The 15,332-nt window shown below is 33.4% G+C and overlaps 1 protein-coding gene across 4 annotated transcripts in view; it reads right to left on the minus strand.

The window, feature by feature from the left end:
- COL21A1 (collagen type XXI alpha 1 chain) overlaps positions 1-15,332 on the minus strand; it is a 189,281-nt gene that overhangs the window by 18,399 nt on the left and 155,550 nt on the right. For all 4 annotated transcript variants that reach the window (XM_063707667.1, XM_063707669.1, XM_063707668.1 and 1 more), the window contains 2 exons: positions 2,525-2,569; positions 481-534 (listed from right to left, as the gene is read on the minus strand). In XM_063707667.1, coding sequence (XP_063563737.1) covers positions 481-534; positions 2,525-2,569 — 99 coding nt within the window. The remainder of the gene's footprint in view (positions 1-480; positions 535-2,524; positions 2,570-15,332) is intronic.

Genomic DNA, 15,332 nt, shown 5'->3' on the forward strand with positions numbered 1-15,332 from the left:
TTCTTGCACACATGAATTTTCATAATTTTGAATCAGTTTCATATGCCATCTTCACTCTTGAAAATTCTAAAATAATTTACTCTATTTTAGGAGCTTCCCATACTATGTCTTCTATACATATTCTTTCCCATTAGTGTAATATGTTTGTGAATTTAATTTAAAATAAAAAATCACTGAGATTTAGACTTAATGGTACTTAGTATTTTTAAATTAATAGCTAGAATATATGTTTTCTAATTTATCTACAGTTAGGGTCCCTGATGTTTTTTTGAGTGGCCAACTTTTTGAGAAACTGAAGAAATCTTTACTCTTTTAGAAAAATGCACATAGACATAATATGTTTCATACAACGGAATGGAATTCATGGACCTCAAATATTTTATTGCTGTATCCCCTACATTTTTATGAACTCTTGAATATGAACTCCTAGTAGGTAGTAGCAACACTGCAAACACATTGATGATAATGACATCAACATACAGGCATCCCTGGGGCTCCTTTTTTTCCTTGCTGTCCTGGAGGCCCAATTTCTCCCTAAAAAATCAAATATTAAAAACATTATAAATTATAAATTATCAATTTATTTCAAGAAAGTTTCTGCCAAAGCACAATGGAATGACAATTGAATATCAATCAGTTCACCTTTTTCTGCTTTCTCTTCCACTACTGTAAGGAAGGAGCAAGGCCTTAAAGACCTTGGCATAGAGTCTGAGGATTTACTCTCAATATTTTTATTATGACATTTGTAGTAACATTTGCTATTCTTTCAAAGGAAGACCTAGTAGCTTAGATGGAGTTGGTAAACAACAGAAATAAAAATCAGGTGAAAAATGTTTCTATTTATCATAGAGTTTAAGAAATATGATAGTGAACATAAATTAATAAAGAAAAATAGAGTAAAAAAATAACAGCATTAGACTTCAACTTCCAGGGTTGCGGCTGACTAGGTCCTCTAAGTCCAGAACAAAAATCCTAGAAGGAACATCCTCTGTGAGAGAGTGCTGGTCTTCCAAGAAGTAGGAGAGGTATTCAAAGATCTCTCATTTTAATGAAATATACTTTGAGTTGGGGCTATAATTATGAGAATTTGAACTATACAGAAACCATGCCAGAGACAGAACTGTAGAAGCCAAGAAAAGTGGAAGTATCTGAGGGTGGATCTTCAGCTCTTGGGAAACTGAATGCTGGCCAGTCATGGAAAGGAAGCAGGAATCTTCAATACCTATGATGACTCAGGACTTTCAAAGGGGGCTGAAATGGTATCCATGGCTACCAGCAAAAGGCAGGTCTTCATTTCCTAGTTAGGCTGACAGGACACCCTCTAAATTAAGATGAAGCAATGAGCTCATAATAAACAATATAGAAACAAGAGACAGCAAGCTACAGGAATGAGAATAATAAATAATAAATAATTAACTGCAGATATTAGAATTGTTACAAACAATTTAGAACTAGATATGAGATTTTTTTAAATTAAAAAAACAGAATCATGAAAGACTATTAGTACTGAAAATATAACAAGAGACTTCAAGAACAAAAAGTTGTGGTTTAAAAAATTATAAACTCTAAAAGTGAAAATTATGAGTTTATCATTTTTTAAAAAAATCAATTGATCATTCTAACAGATTAGACACAATAAAGAATAAGTAAACTATAAGGTATATCTAAAACATTTAACCAGAATGTAAGACAACCAAAACTATGGAAATATGGTAGGTAATGCTAAAAAGAGATGTAGAGCATAAAATTAGAAGAAATTAAAAAAATGTCTAACCAGAATTCCAGAAACAGAGAATGGAGCAGAGGTCATATGGAGATAATGGTGATTCTTTCCAGAACTACTGGAAATAATTCCACAGAGCAAAGAAGCAAACTGAATTCCCAGCAAGATGAATAAACACATATCCATGTCTAGACATATTGTAGTGAATTTGAAGAACACTAAAAACAAATAAAATACCTTAAAAGGTTCCAAAAGAAAGAAACAGATCACTTACAAAAGAATGATAATTAGAATGACAGCAGATTTTTCAAAGTTAACAATGAAAGCCAAAAAAACCATAGAAGAAAATCTTCAATTTACTAAGAGAAAATAATTGTCAACTTTGAGTTGTATAGTCTACAAAACTGTCCTTCAAAACAAGAGCAAAATAAAGAAGTTTATAATTAAATAAAAACTGAAAGTTTATTACCAAGATATCTGTACTAAAAAGACATTCAAAAATATAGTTAAGTAAATTAACTATAAAGAAGTAAATTATGCCATAATTATGTTAGAGAACAAAGTTGAAAAGTAACAAAGTAAAGGAGGAAGCATATAATGTAAATCTAAATTAATATTATCTATATAAAACAACCACAAAACAATATATACAAATTTGTAAAGCCAAAACAATGGCTTCTAAAATTATATAATATTTGAAAAATTAACTGTTACCACAAATGTAAAACTGTATTTTATTGTAGACAACAATGCATTAAATGAGCAGATCCAGGCCCAAAGCTAACTCTCATGAATACTTACCTTTTGGCCCATTAATCCTCGGTTTCCAGGAAATCCTGGGATTCCCTAAAAACAAATAAAATAGATTTTTAACTTATAAAAAATTGAAGACTTTATCATTAAAGAAGAAACAGTCACAATTGGAATTTTAACTGGTAAATAACATATTTTCAAATGTATACATATTATAATATTGCTATTTGTAATAATCCAATATGGAAAAGACAACTTATCAGATATAGCATTATATGAATATTACTGATATTTAGAGCTTTAAATAAAGGCTTTTTGAAAAAGAAACTATGAGGAAATTCATCTCAGTTCTTGCACCCCAACACGAGTGATAAAATTAAAATGATGTTTCATTTGAACACATTCTTGTATTCTAATGAATCATGCAAGAAATCTGTTAAACGATATAAGTTCTGATTTAGCACAACAGTTCCACAAGCCCTCAGTCTCACCACCTTAGTTAAAAATTAATTTAATTAAATGATTTCCTCCAACCTGAGCCTTGAAATACCCAAGAACCTAAATATTCATATAAAAAATGGCAATCTTTTCTCTTAATAACTCCCTTACTGATGCAATCATGAAGAATATGAAGACCACAGTTTGTGAAGAGACATAAAGAAGTACAAGTCACTCTTTCACATGGCTGAACTCATATGCACATGTCTGTAGCAACATTCAGAAAAAATTAATATTAATTATATCAAGTTAAGAATAAATTTAGCACATTTATTGCTTGCAGAACAGTTCTATTGTCTGCCTTTTGATGCATTTACCCAAAATGATCATTTATCATGCAAAACAGTGATTGTACTAATCAATTTTTGCTTTTTATTCCATTTTCTTAGCACCTATTTTGGTGACATTTGAGCTGAAACTGTTAACAACATTTATATTTATACAAATGTATTGACACTGAAAGACAAGAAAATTGGGTCACATCCGTATGACTTTGAAAACCCTCTGCACTAGCAGGCCTTCCAAAGGAAAGCAGTACTCTTCAGTAAATCACAGCAGGTGCTAGAGCTGCCATTGCCAATGAGATCAAATGTCTTCTTCTATTGCAGGGAGAATCTGCCATTATCTTTATTTTCACACCCTGAGTTTATAAATACAACCTTTATTGATCAATGTGCTAATCGCCATCATAGGGCAAGACATAATAAACACATAGTTCTAGTTTTAAAATCTGAACTCAAATCATACATTGGAATTCAGTTTGATTCTATTCAGCTCAATTCAGTTTGCCACTTCACTATACCATTTGCAGAGAACAAAAGTGGTATGTGAGCGATGACTATCAACAAGGGACTCGCAATCTAGTTGCAAAGACAGGCCTTTATAAACGTAAGTAGAGAATAATATGAAAACAATAAAAATACCTTAAAGTAACAATATAAAACACGATCACAGTACACCTAATAAGCACTCTAAAACATAAAGTGAAAGTAAAATCACTGAGTTATGAATATAAAATGAATTGTACCTTCTTAGGCAGAAAATGTATATTCTCAATGCAATGAATTAAGATAAACATTATTCAGAATAAGGGCCTCCATTTGAATGAACCATAATTTGGTGTGAAACCACCCTGTGACCTCCTCCCATTCAAATACCCACACACATGTGAAAATTCACTAAAAGTTGAGATCAAGTTCTGAATTTAACTAAAATACGTGTGTAAATTCTTCTCAGAAGGAAGGTGGCTATACATTGTTCTATGCTGGAAAACTGGTACAGTTCTGTCAATGTAATAACCTTGGCTCCCAGAATCCCTAACGGGCACATGTGATTACCGATGACAGTGTCAGACCTGAGAAGCTGAATTTCTTACTAGTCTTTAATTATTTAAAGTTTTTATCACTATTCAAGTCCCTGTGCCCTTACACAGTCTGTGATGTTAGCAGAATTAGTTACAGATATCCTGAAGACAATCCCAGTGTTAGCAAGTTCACATCCTTTCCCTGGAGAAAACAGTTATACCCAGGTTTCCACGAACAGCACCTTGGCTTCCACCTCCTCAAAGCCCTTGAGAGCCCATTTCCCCACAGTTTATTCCTTGGATTTGATCTGACACCCTTTTATCTGAGACACTGTAATACTGAGCTTGGTCTGTAGTAGAACATAGCCACAAATCTTACATTATTTCAATATATCTGATACTAAGATTATTTGGGGGAGATTCCAGACTATAAAAAAATTCCTTTTCTTTTTGTTCATCCTCTCAAACTGGCCAAAAATTTACATACATTTCATAGATATGTATGTCCATGAAGTCCTAATGGATCTTCTATGTCCAATTATGCTAAGAATTATTACTTCTTTTACAAATACCAAGTAAAAATATATAAAAACTACATGATATCAAAAACAAAACATAGGCCTGATTTATCTAAGGAATTCTTGGCAAAACTAATATAATACCACAAGCATGCACAGAATACCAGCTTATTGAGGGAGAGGTTAACCAGGGAAACTGAAATCATTCAGAGCTATATTAGTTAATAAAATTCTCCAAGGTAATATTTTCCTGGGCTCCCAATATGTGTATTGAAATTGACTAAACTTTGCTAATTTTAAGTTAGCAGTAATATTATCCAAAAGCATTTGAAAGTTAACAGTTTGTTGATCGCAAAGTATTTAGTGACAATTATTTTATAGAGCAAATGTGTTTCCAAGGAGACTATTTTCTATTTTGCTGTGGTTTTGGGTTCAGGCAACTGTGACAATGTCCAAGTAAAGACAGAAAGAAGTAAGAGTAAGTGGACATATTTCCTCTACTTCTGTGATTTCAGTTTGGGTTTGAGGAAGAGCAGAAAGTCAACCAGAAAATCCTGCATAATGTTGTGGTTAAAGAATGTTGACACAAAAAATTGTTCTAGAAGCTTCTCTATAACCATTTAAACCACTGCTGTACAACAAACAAGTTGTTAAGAATAGAAATACATACTTTAGAATAAAGGGTTTGACTTCTATTTCCTAGAGAATACTTTGTAATGAAGGGAATGTGTCTATGACAATATTACTTAGAAAAGACAAAATATCACAGTATACTCCCCATATGTAACGAATGTATTTACTTATATGAAATTGGACCATCTTAGATCAAATTTGCTTTTAAGTAATGCAATATTTTCAATTCACTAAAAAAGATCTAAACTATTAATGGTATTTTTATATCAAATTATCTACCTTTCTACACAATGGTAGAGATATTTAATATCCAGTTATCAAAATATCAGAAGTATATTACATGTTTTCTTCATTATATCAAGAAGTGATTTATTCATTCTTAAAGATTCAATGAAGAAAAAATTCACATGTTGAAAGTATCATTCTCATTAACTAAAAATATTCCAATCTGATTATCAGTAAAGAGCATAGTAGAAGCCATAGGAAGCAGCTAAAAAATAGATGCTGGAGTCAGCCAGCCCATGTCCTAATAGCAGATCCACTCCAGGCCAGTTATTTAAACTGTAAAATCTCTGAATCCCAGTTTTCTTTGTCGGGAAAATAATAAAACCTATCTCATAGAGTTGGTACATTCTATCAATTAGCTTTCACAAATATTTAGCTCAGTGCTGGCACAACAATGAACAAATTTTTATAACTGTCTCTTCACAGCTCCTCCCTGACCTTTGAAAGTTGTGAAATACTTGAAGTCAACATTTTTCCATGTCTCTACGTTTTGTCCTCTTTCTCCATTGTGAGGCTTTTTTTTTCTTTTTTTTTTCTTATTGCCTTTCTACCTTGCCTTTCCCTACTTGCATTTCCAAAAATGTCCATTATATGTAGGATGATGCTAGCAATCTAAAGTCCCCCACTCGAGGATGCCAACAAGTCGGCATTGCCCCCCCATTCAATACCTTTCCTTTTCATGTTTGGCTGATCTTGATTACAGAGTAATACTATCATGACTTTTGCTTTTTAAATATTTTAAATAATTCATCACTATTTGTTCAGAAAAAGATGACCAAGAGTATTAAATATATTTGTAGTTGAACCCTGCAATGTTTTGCAATTATTTTTTTTTCCACAGTAACTGGCAGGCCATTATGAATGATTTACAACAGATTATTCTGTGGTAAGGTAACTATAGGGAGAAGTAACTTACACTCGCAGTTGCCAGACCTAAAAGAAACCAATATACAAGTACTTGCAATAAACCCTTGATAAGGAAATGACCAGTTTTCTATTCCCATATTATGCTGTAATTAATCTTTAAGGAAAAAAAAATCTAAGAACGTTGGATGAACTTATTCACCCTGGCCTGTAGACAAGGGCCCACTTGGGACTGGACCCAAATTACCCAAAGATAAACAATTTAAGTAGAAAATACTTTAGCCAATAAATATAGGCTACTCATGTTTATAATAAAGCAGAAAGTGTCACAAGTTTCACCTTATAGGCTACAAAAAAAGAAAACAAAGATATCATAGGAAGGAAAAGCCATTTGGAGGCCATTTTCAAGGCTACTGCAGTAACTGGCATTTCTTTTCCACACCTAAAGGCATTTCTACATTTTTATAAACAAATAAAATAGTCTGAACAATGTTACGTTGCAAAAGCATCCTTTTCCAGGACAAGACAAAATCACAAATTCTTAGCAAATTAAAATAACAAACCCGAAAACTCAGACAAGGACGAAGACTATCTGGAGAGGAAGGGAAAGGATTAAGAGATCTGGGACCCCTGTCACATGGTGGGAAAGTCATGTAGCCACCAGAGCGCAAAGGTCCAGGAAAACCACCTACCCCTTTATATCAGTAAGTGAAATGCATATGAAATACATGGATGTGTTAAAAAACAAACAAACAAACAAGCATGTATGTACAGACATATGTAAAACTTAAAATCAATTCCATTTTGAAAGAGAAAGTTCCAAAATAATACCAGAGTTGTTCTAAAATGGGCTCTGATCCTCTGAAAGCCTGAAAAGTACCTACCACATTTTTGGGGTACATTTTTTGTTACTACATAACTCAAAACAAATTATGGTCAATTTCTCATTAAGAAGAAAACTAAAAGTGAATTTTTCAAAGACCCTTTTTAACTTTAGAAACTTTAACTTGGTGCTGAATAGAAGTTAAAATAGAAGTCAAATCTTTTCCAGAGAAACCGGAAAATTCTATTTTTTTTGAATTTTATATATAATAGAGGTAATCATACCAAAATATTTTAAAGCACCATTAACCATCCCCACCAAATAAAAAATGAAATCAGTTTGATAAAGAAAACACACTAATAAGTGAATTTTTAAACTTAATTTATACGATAAAAATAACTAGGTATTTAAAATTGTATCTAATCTAATATCTTCTATATCTTATTTATAACCTCATATTTTTGAAATGTGTATGCTATTCCATCTAAATCTCTATACTAGTTATTGCATAACACAGCCCATTGTGAATTTTATGTTTATATAATGTAAATCCCATTTTCTTATAAAAATAATGAAACAATTGATAGACAAGCATTGATTAAAGTAAAAAAATTAAATTTGTTTTCTATTGATTCATAACCAATGACCACATATTTAGTGCATTAAAACAACACACATTTATTATCTTACAGTTCTGTGGGTCAGAAGTCCAGCATGGGTCTCACAGGGCTAAATTCCAAGAGTCAGCAATGCTGCACCCCTTTCTGGAGTCTCTGGGAAAGAATCTGCTTCCTGTGCATTCAGGTTATTGGCAGAATTCTGTTTCTTGCAGCTGTAGGACCAAGGTAGCCATTTTCTTACTGGCTGTAAACTTGAGGTCCATTTCCAGCTTCCAGGGGCGACTACATTCCTTGGTTTGCAGCCCCAAGGAATCTATCCTTCATTTTCTCTGTCTTCATATGGGTCAGGTCCTTCTTCAGTCACATCTTTTTGCCCCATTCCTGCTCTGTATTTTTCCACTTTCAATTACTCATGATCAGATTGGGCCTCCTTAGATAATCTGGAATAAAATTTCCATCTCAAGGACATTAACTTTAATCACATCTACAAAATCTCTTTGCTGTGGAAAGTACCAGGTTCCAGGGATTAAATTATGGCTATCTTTGGGGAGAGGAGAGAGTTGTCATATTTTGCCTACCACAGAAATATTATCTAATATCTGAGGACCAGATAGTTTCTATGTAATTTAAATTCCTCCATGGCATTAAAAGGATGATCATCTAAATTCAAATTATGAAGCTACTAATACTAAGTCAATAATAATACCTAAAAAAGAAATCTACAAGCTGATGTAATTTGTTCAAATAAATGCAAATGGACTTACTATAAGGCTAGTAAGATAAATATAGCAGTGTGTCAGAACAAAAGTAGAGCATGGTTAAGAAGAGTTTGTCTCAGCATGCAAGAAATGTCCAATATAAAGAAATATATCCGTATAATATACTATCCTAATAACATTCCCATATTAACAATTTAGAAGAAAAACACACAAAATCATCTCAAAAGATTCATTATTAAAAATTTATCATGCAATATTTGTGAAAACTCCCAATAATCTAGGAATAGAACTAATATTTGAAACCAAAGTCTGAATCAATCAGAAACCCATTTTAAACATCAGATTTGGTGAAACACTAGACATTTCTACTTAAATTCAGGAATAAACCATAATTTATATTTTAAACCAGTAGTCAAACTTATAGGGATATATCTCTCGGGGAAAATATTGCCTAAGTATGCAGAAAAATATATATATATATATAAAACATTAATGAGAGATTAGATTGATTTATAGCTATGCTATAAATGAAATGAGATAGATTTTATATTGTCTTATAACCTTATATGGTAAATGTTCATATTACAAAGTTAAATAAAAGTTTCAGTGGATCCAATTTGTTGTTTAAAAAAATTGTGTATGTTCTTATGTATTTGTAAAGACAAAGTCCAGACATAATCTCGTTAAATGAATAACAATTGTTACTGCTGGGAATGGGAATGGAATTTGGGTAAGTGAAAGCAGACTCAAATTTACAATACAACTTCTATACTTTTTGAGTACTTAAGATAAACTAAGTAAATAAACATATGTAAGAAGTGATAAATAATGAATAAAAGGATTAGATAAAACTAATAAAATGTAGTCAAATATACAATACATAATAATAAACAAATGAAAAGTTGGCCCACACAAATTTCTTATCTTAAAAAGTTCTCAAAAAATGTCTGAGTTATTTTCCTCACATTTAAATCATTCAAGAAATTACTGTTAAACGTTGGTCTTTCAAAATAAAAAAGTAAAGATATTAAAGGTTGTGGCTATCATTTGGTAAGAGAACTAGAACAACTGGAAAGAATTATACTGCAGACTCAGAAATCAATGCTGGGGAGATCTTAATACACCTCCCTGCTATGATCTCCCTGTGTAACACATCTGCTAAGTTTTCATGCCTTGGGAGGTTATTCTTGCAGATAATTTTCACATATTGCTAAGTACACTGTGTTGGACAAAGGCATTCATATTGCTCAGGGAAAGATAATGCTGTGTTTAAGGAGCACTTTCTTTCACAGGAGAGCTAGGAATTCAACATTTGGCAAAATCAGCTTTCCCAGGCACCATTTCCCCCATTTTCCCACAGTCATAGAACTTTTCTAAAACAAAAAATGGTAATATATTAGATCTATAATTACAGATTGTCACTTTTGTCTATTACATAAAATTTTTTAAATCTGGAAAAAATAATAACCTAAAAATTTCATTAAAATTGAAGGTATAATAAAACTCATAAATTTAAGTTATCTAATTTCTATCTTTGTAAGGATTTACCTCTCTCATATAAGCAAGTTTAGTCCTCTTCAATTGCATATAGATGTATTTTTGTTTTACAAAATAGATTTGTTTTTGTTATTTTTGTCAATAAACAAAACACAAAATATTATAAATAGGCAAAGGAAACCGAACCCATTTGGAAATATAATTTCATATTATCATTTATGACAACATCAAAGCTTATTTAATCAGAGAAATACATATTAAAGCATGTATGGTCTGAAAAATATTAAAATGTCAGAATTATTTTCTTGTACCAATATCACTAAAACTAATTGTTCTCCTCTAGTAGGTAACTTTTGTCTTCCTACTGTGTTCATATTCCTCTTTTTGATCTACTTGTCTCAAAGTCTCTATATCAGTAGTTATTAAACTTTACATCAGACTCACATGCAGTTGCCGTTAAAAATCTAGTTTCTTGGGCTTTGACCCCAAATTTTGATTTATCAGGAGCAGAATGGCCCCTAGAAAACTGAATTTTAATAGGCATTTCTAGTAATTTTGAGGTACTCTGTGGATCAGAGCTTGAGAAATAGTGTTCTTTATATATTTTTTCAAGAGATAAACATACAGATCATTTCCAAGAGAGTATCATTTATTTATATATAAATATATTTATATTCATAATACAGATAATTTTCAAGATTCTCATTTACAGAGTCTCATTTATTTTATATTATATATAAAAATATCTAAATTATTTATATATAAGTGAGACTCTCCTGAAAACTATCTGTATTATAGGTATTAAGCTTGGATTGTCATCAGGGGTTTTAAATTTATGATTATCTACTAATTAAATTTTAAAATAATCCATTTTATGCCTCTGCTTAAAAACCATTACATATACATTATTTTTCCACCAAGCTATAACCTTTGAACAAAATTCTTAACACTCTGCCTGTCATGATTAAATGTGCTTATCTTTAATGGATTTTAGGAGTTTTAACCCACCACAAGATTTTTATATACAGTTGACCCTTGAACTACACAGGGGTTAGTGGTGCCAAACCATTGCACAGTTGAAAATCCATGGTTAAATTTTGACTCCCCCAAAATGTAACTACTAATAGCCTAGTTTTGGCTGAAAGCATTACCAATAACATAAACAGTCAATTAATGCGTGTTTTGCATGTTATATGTATTGTATACTATATTATTACAATAAAGAAACTAGAGAAAAGCAAATGTTATTAAGATAATATGGAAGAGAAAATATATCTACTATTCATTAAGTGGAAGTGGATCATCATAAAGGTCTTCACCCTCATCATCTTCATGTTAAGTAGGCTGAGGAAGAAGAAGAGGAGGGGTTGGTCTTGCTGTCTCAAGGGGTGACAGAGACAGATGTGGAAGGGGTAAAAGGGGAAGCAGGAAAGGCAGGCGCACTGGGTGTAATTTTGTGAAAGCACACTGTAATTTCTGCCCGATTTTTTGCTTTTCATTCATCTAGAAAGGTTCCTATAAGGCAGCAATCCTTCTTCCACTATTTGCTTCAGTGTCAGTACCCATATCATAGAAGTGTCCATGCCATAAAAGAAGTCAAAAGCAGTCTTGAATAATCCGAACCATTCTGCCAGCTTGTCTAATGTCAATTTGTTTTCTGGCATTGCTTCTTCTCTGTCTTCTTCCCATAGTCTGGCACTGGTTTGGAGGCACTCATCACCATCAAGTTGTCTTCTGTTAATTCCTCTGATTTGGTGTCTGTTACCTCTTGAATCTCTCCACGATCCATATCTTGGGACCCTTGTCCCTTCACCTTTTGTTTTGTTTTGTTTTGCCATATCCACAATCTCTTTTGTGATTTCCCTGATTGGTTGTGTCATAAGATCATGTACAACATTTAGACACAGTTTTCTCCAGTAGAATTTTATGTTTCAGGCTTCATGGCTTTTTCTATAACAATGATAGCATCTTCAGTGGTGTAATTCTTCCAGACTTTCATGACATTCTCTCTGCTGGGGTTCTCTTCTATAGCATTGACAACCTTTCCATACAATACCATGTGTAATAAGCTTTAAAGGTCCTCCTTATTATACAATCTAGGGGCTGAATTAGATACATTGTCTTAGGGGGCAAGCAGACCATTCAGATGTCTTCAGTGTTGAACTCACGGGGTTCTGGGTGGCTGGAGACATTGTCTAATATCAAAAGAACTTTAAAATGCAGTCCCTTACTAGCAATGTACTTCCTGATTTCAGGGACAAAGCATTGATGGAACCAATCCAGAAAAAGCATTCTGTCATCCAGGCTTTCTTGTTATACAACCAAAAGACTGCCAGCTGGTGTTTATAGTTTCCCTTCAAGGCTTGGGAGTTAACAGCTCTATAGATAAGGGAGGTCCTGATTATAAACCCAACTGCATTTGTACAAAACAGTACAGTTAGCCTATCCTTTCCTGACTTAAATCCTGGGGCTTGTTTCTCTTCCTTACTAATAAATGTCCTTTGTGGCATTTCTTTCTTCCAGAGTAGGACAATTCTATCTGCATTAAAAATTTGTTCAGGAAGATATCCATTTCTCCTCAATGAGATTCTTAGTGGCATCTGGAAATGCTTGTGCTGCTGCTTTGTTGGCAGAAGCTGCTTCTCCTGTGTTTGACAATTTTTAAGCCAAACCTGTTTTTAAAATTATCAAACCATCCTTTGCTGACATTAAATTCTCCAGCTTTTGTTTGAAAAAGCTGGAGAATTGATAAATTCTTCATCTTTGCTTTGCTTTAATTTATCATATAATAATTTTGCTTTTTAGGCCGGGCACAGTGGCTCACACCTGTAATCCTAGCACATTGGGAGGCCGAGGTGGGTGGATCACCTGAGGTCAGGACTTCAAGACCAGCCTGGCCAACAGGGTGAAACCCCGTCTCTACTAAAAATACAAAAATTAGCCAGGCATGGTGGCACATGCCTATATTCTCAGCTACTCAGGACGATGAAGCAGGAGAATTGCTTGACCCCGGGAGGTGGAGGTTGCAGTGAGCTGAGATTGCACCACTGCACTCCAGCCTGGGCAACAGAGCGAAACTCCATCTCAAAAAAAAAAAATTTTTGCTCTTTAAAAATCATATTTGTGTCTATTAGTATGCCTTTCTTATAGTAAGCCTGCATTCACTAAAAGCTGAATTTTCAATATGAGACAAAAAGGAATTTTGCAGAAAGTACAAAATTTTTGCACCTGCCAGCATAGCTGCAGCAACAGTTTCACAAATTTCCTTTTCTTTTTTTTACAATGGTCCTTACACTGTATTATCTCAAAATTCGTGGGCAATTGCAGCAGCAGACCTCAATCTATGGTACATATCAAGCAATAAAACCTTTTCTTATAATGTCACAACTTTTTTTCTGCTTTTTGGGAGCACTTCCAAAATCAATAGTGGCACTTCCTATGTGTTTCATGATGTTATTCAGAGTTTACAGTATTGCACTAAACAATGAAAAATACGCAAAAAACCACAAGAGATCTTTTTCTTTGAGATAGTGTCTCACTCACTCTATCACCCAGGCTGGAGTACAGTGGTGTGATCTCTGCTGAATGGGGCTCGACCTCCCAGGCTCAGGTGATCCCCCCACCTCAGCCTCCTGAGTAGCTGGTGCTAGGCACACATCACCACATCTGGCTAATTTTTTGTATGTTTTGTAGAGATGGGGTTTTGCGATGCTACCCAGGCTAGTCTCAAACTCCTGGGCTTGGTCAAGTGGTCCGCCCCCCTTAACTCCCAAAATGCTGGGGTTACAGGCTTGAGCCACCACACCTGGCTGAGATCACTTTTTACTGTAATACACAATTTATTGGAAAGACAAACTGCTCCCATGGAGATGATTAGCATCACATGGCATTTTAAGCTGATACCTGCAACAGTTGAGCTCACCAAAATAGCAACAGGAGGTGGCTATGAAATTATTACAGTAATACAATATGCACTACAGTTAATTTTAGGCAATTATGATTTAATATTGCATCTTTACATTTGTTTACATTCATCTCAACTGCAAATGGCACTATGTATGTTCTGTAAATGTTTGTATATGTAAGTTGTGATAAATTTAAAATTTTTATTATAGTAAATAATACAGACTAACATCTATATATATATTTTGCACTCATGGCATAACTTTTTATTTTAAAAAAATATTTCTATGCAACATGGTTCATCTACAAGTTTTTAAAACTGTCAAAACTCTCCAAAAAAATTTTTCACTATATGTATTGAAAAAAATCCACATATAAGTGGACCCAAACAATTCAAATCCATATTGTTAAAGTGAAAGTCTGTTTACATGACATCAACCCATAAAAGTTAGACTTGATATCCTGTATACATGGTAAGTTTCCTCTCATCCATTCTCTTCAAATCAGAGATGAATATAATCAGTCTCCATACCAGCAAGACTACTGAGCCTACATAAGCAATAATGAGATTCTATTTACTTAGAGGATATGTTATCCATTCTAAGAATTAATCATACGTCATCTCATATTTGCAATTGCATTTATTCCTCTGGAAATTTCAGGGCTCAATAAAGCCTCTTTCAAATTATAAAGAAATGGATAGAAAAGAGAAAAAAATCAAATAAAATACGTTAATGCTTATCAGTGGTTCTTACAATAACAATAATTTAAAGGACTTCTGGCTGGGTGCGGTGGCTCATGCCTGTAATCTCAGCACTTTGGGAGGCTGAGGAGGGCGGATCATGATGTCAAGAGATCAAGACCATTCTGGCCAAAATGGTGAAACCCTGTCTCTACTAAAATACAAAAATTAGCAGGGCATGGTGGCACGCGCCTGTAGTCTCAGCTACTCAGGAGGCTGAGGCAGGAGAATTGCTTGAACCCAGGAGGCAGAGGTTGCAGTGAGTCAAGATCGTGCCACTGCACTCCAGCCTGGCAACAGAGCAAGACTCCGTCGAAAAAAAAAAGATTTCTTAGAACAATACAAAAAAATGATCAGTGCCGTAGACACAGAGCTTCTAAATTTAAAATCAACAATGTTACTTTATGTTATTGTTTGATGGTAGTCCAGTTTTGCTGTGTCAATGATATTT

The sequence above is a fragment of the Gorilla gorilla genome, chromosome 5, assembly GCF_029281585.2.
Source record: "Gorilla gorilla gorilla isolate KB3781 chromosome 5, NHGRI_mGorGor1-v2.1_pri, whole genome shotgun sequence".
Taxonomy (NCBI): domain Eukaryota; kingdom Metazoa; phylum Chordata; class Mammalia; order Primates; family Hominidae; genus Gorilla; species Gorilla gorilla.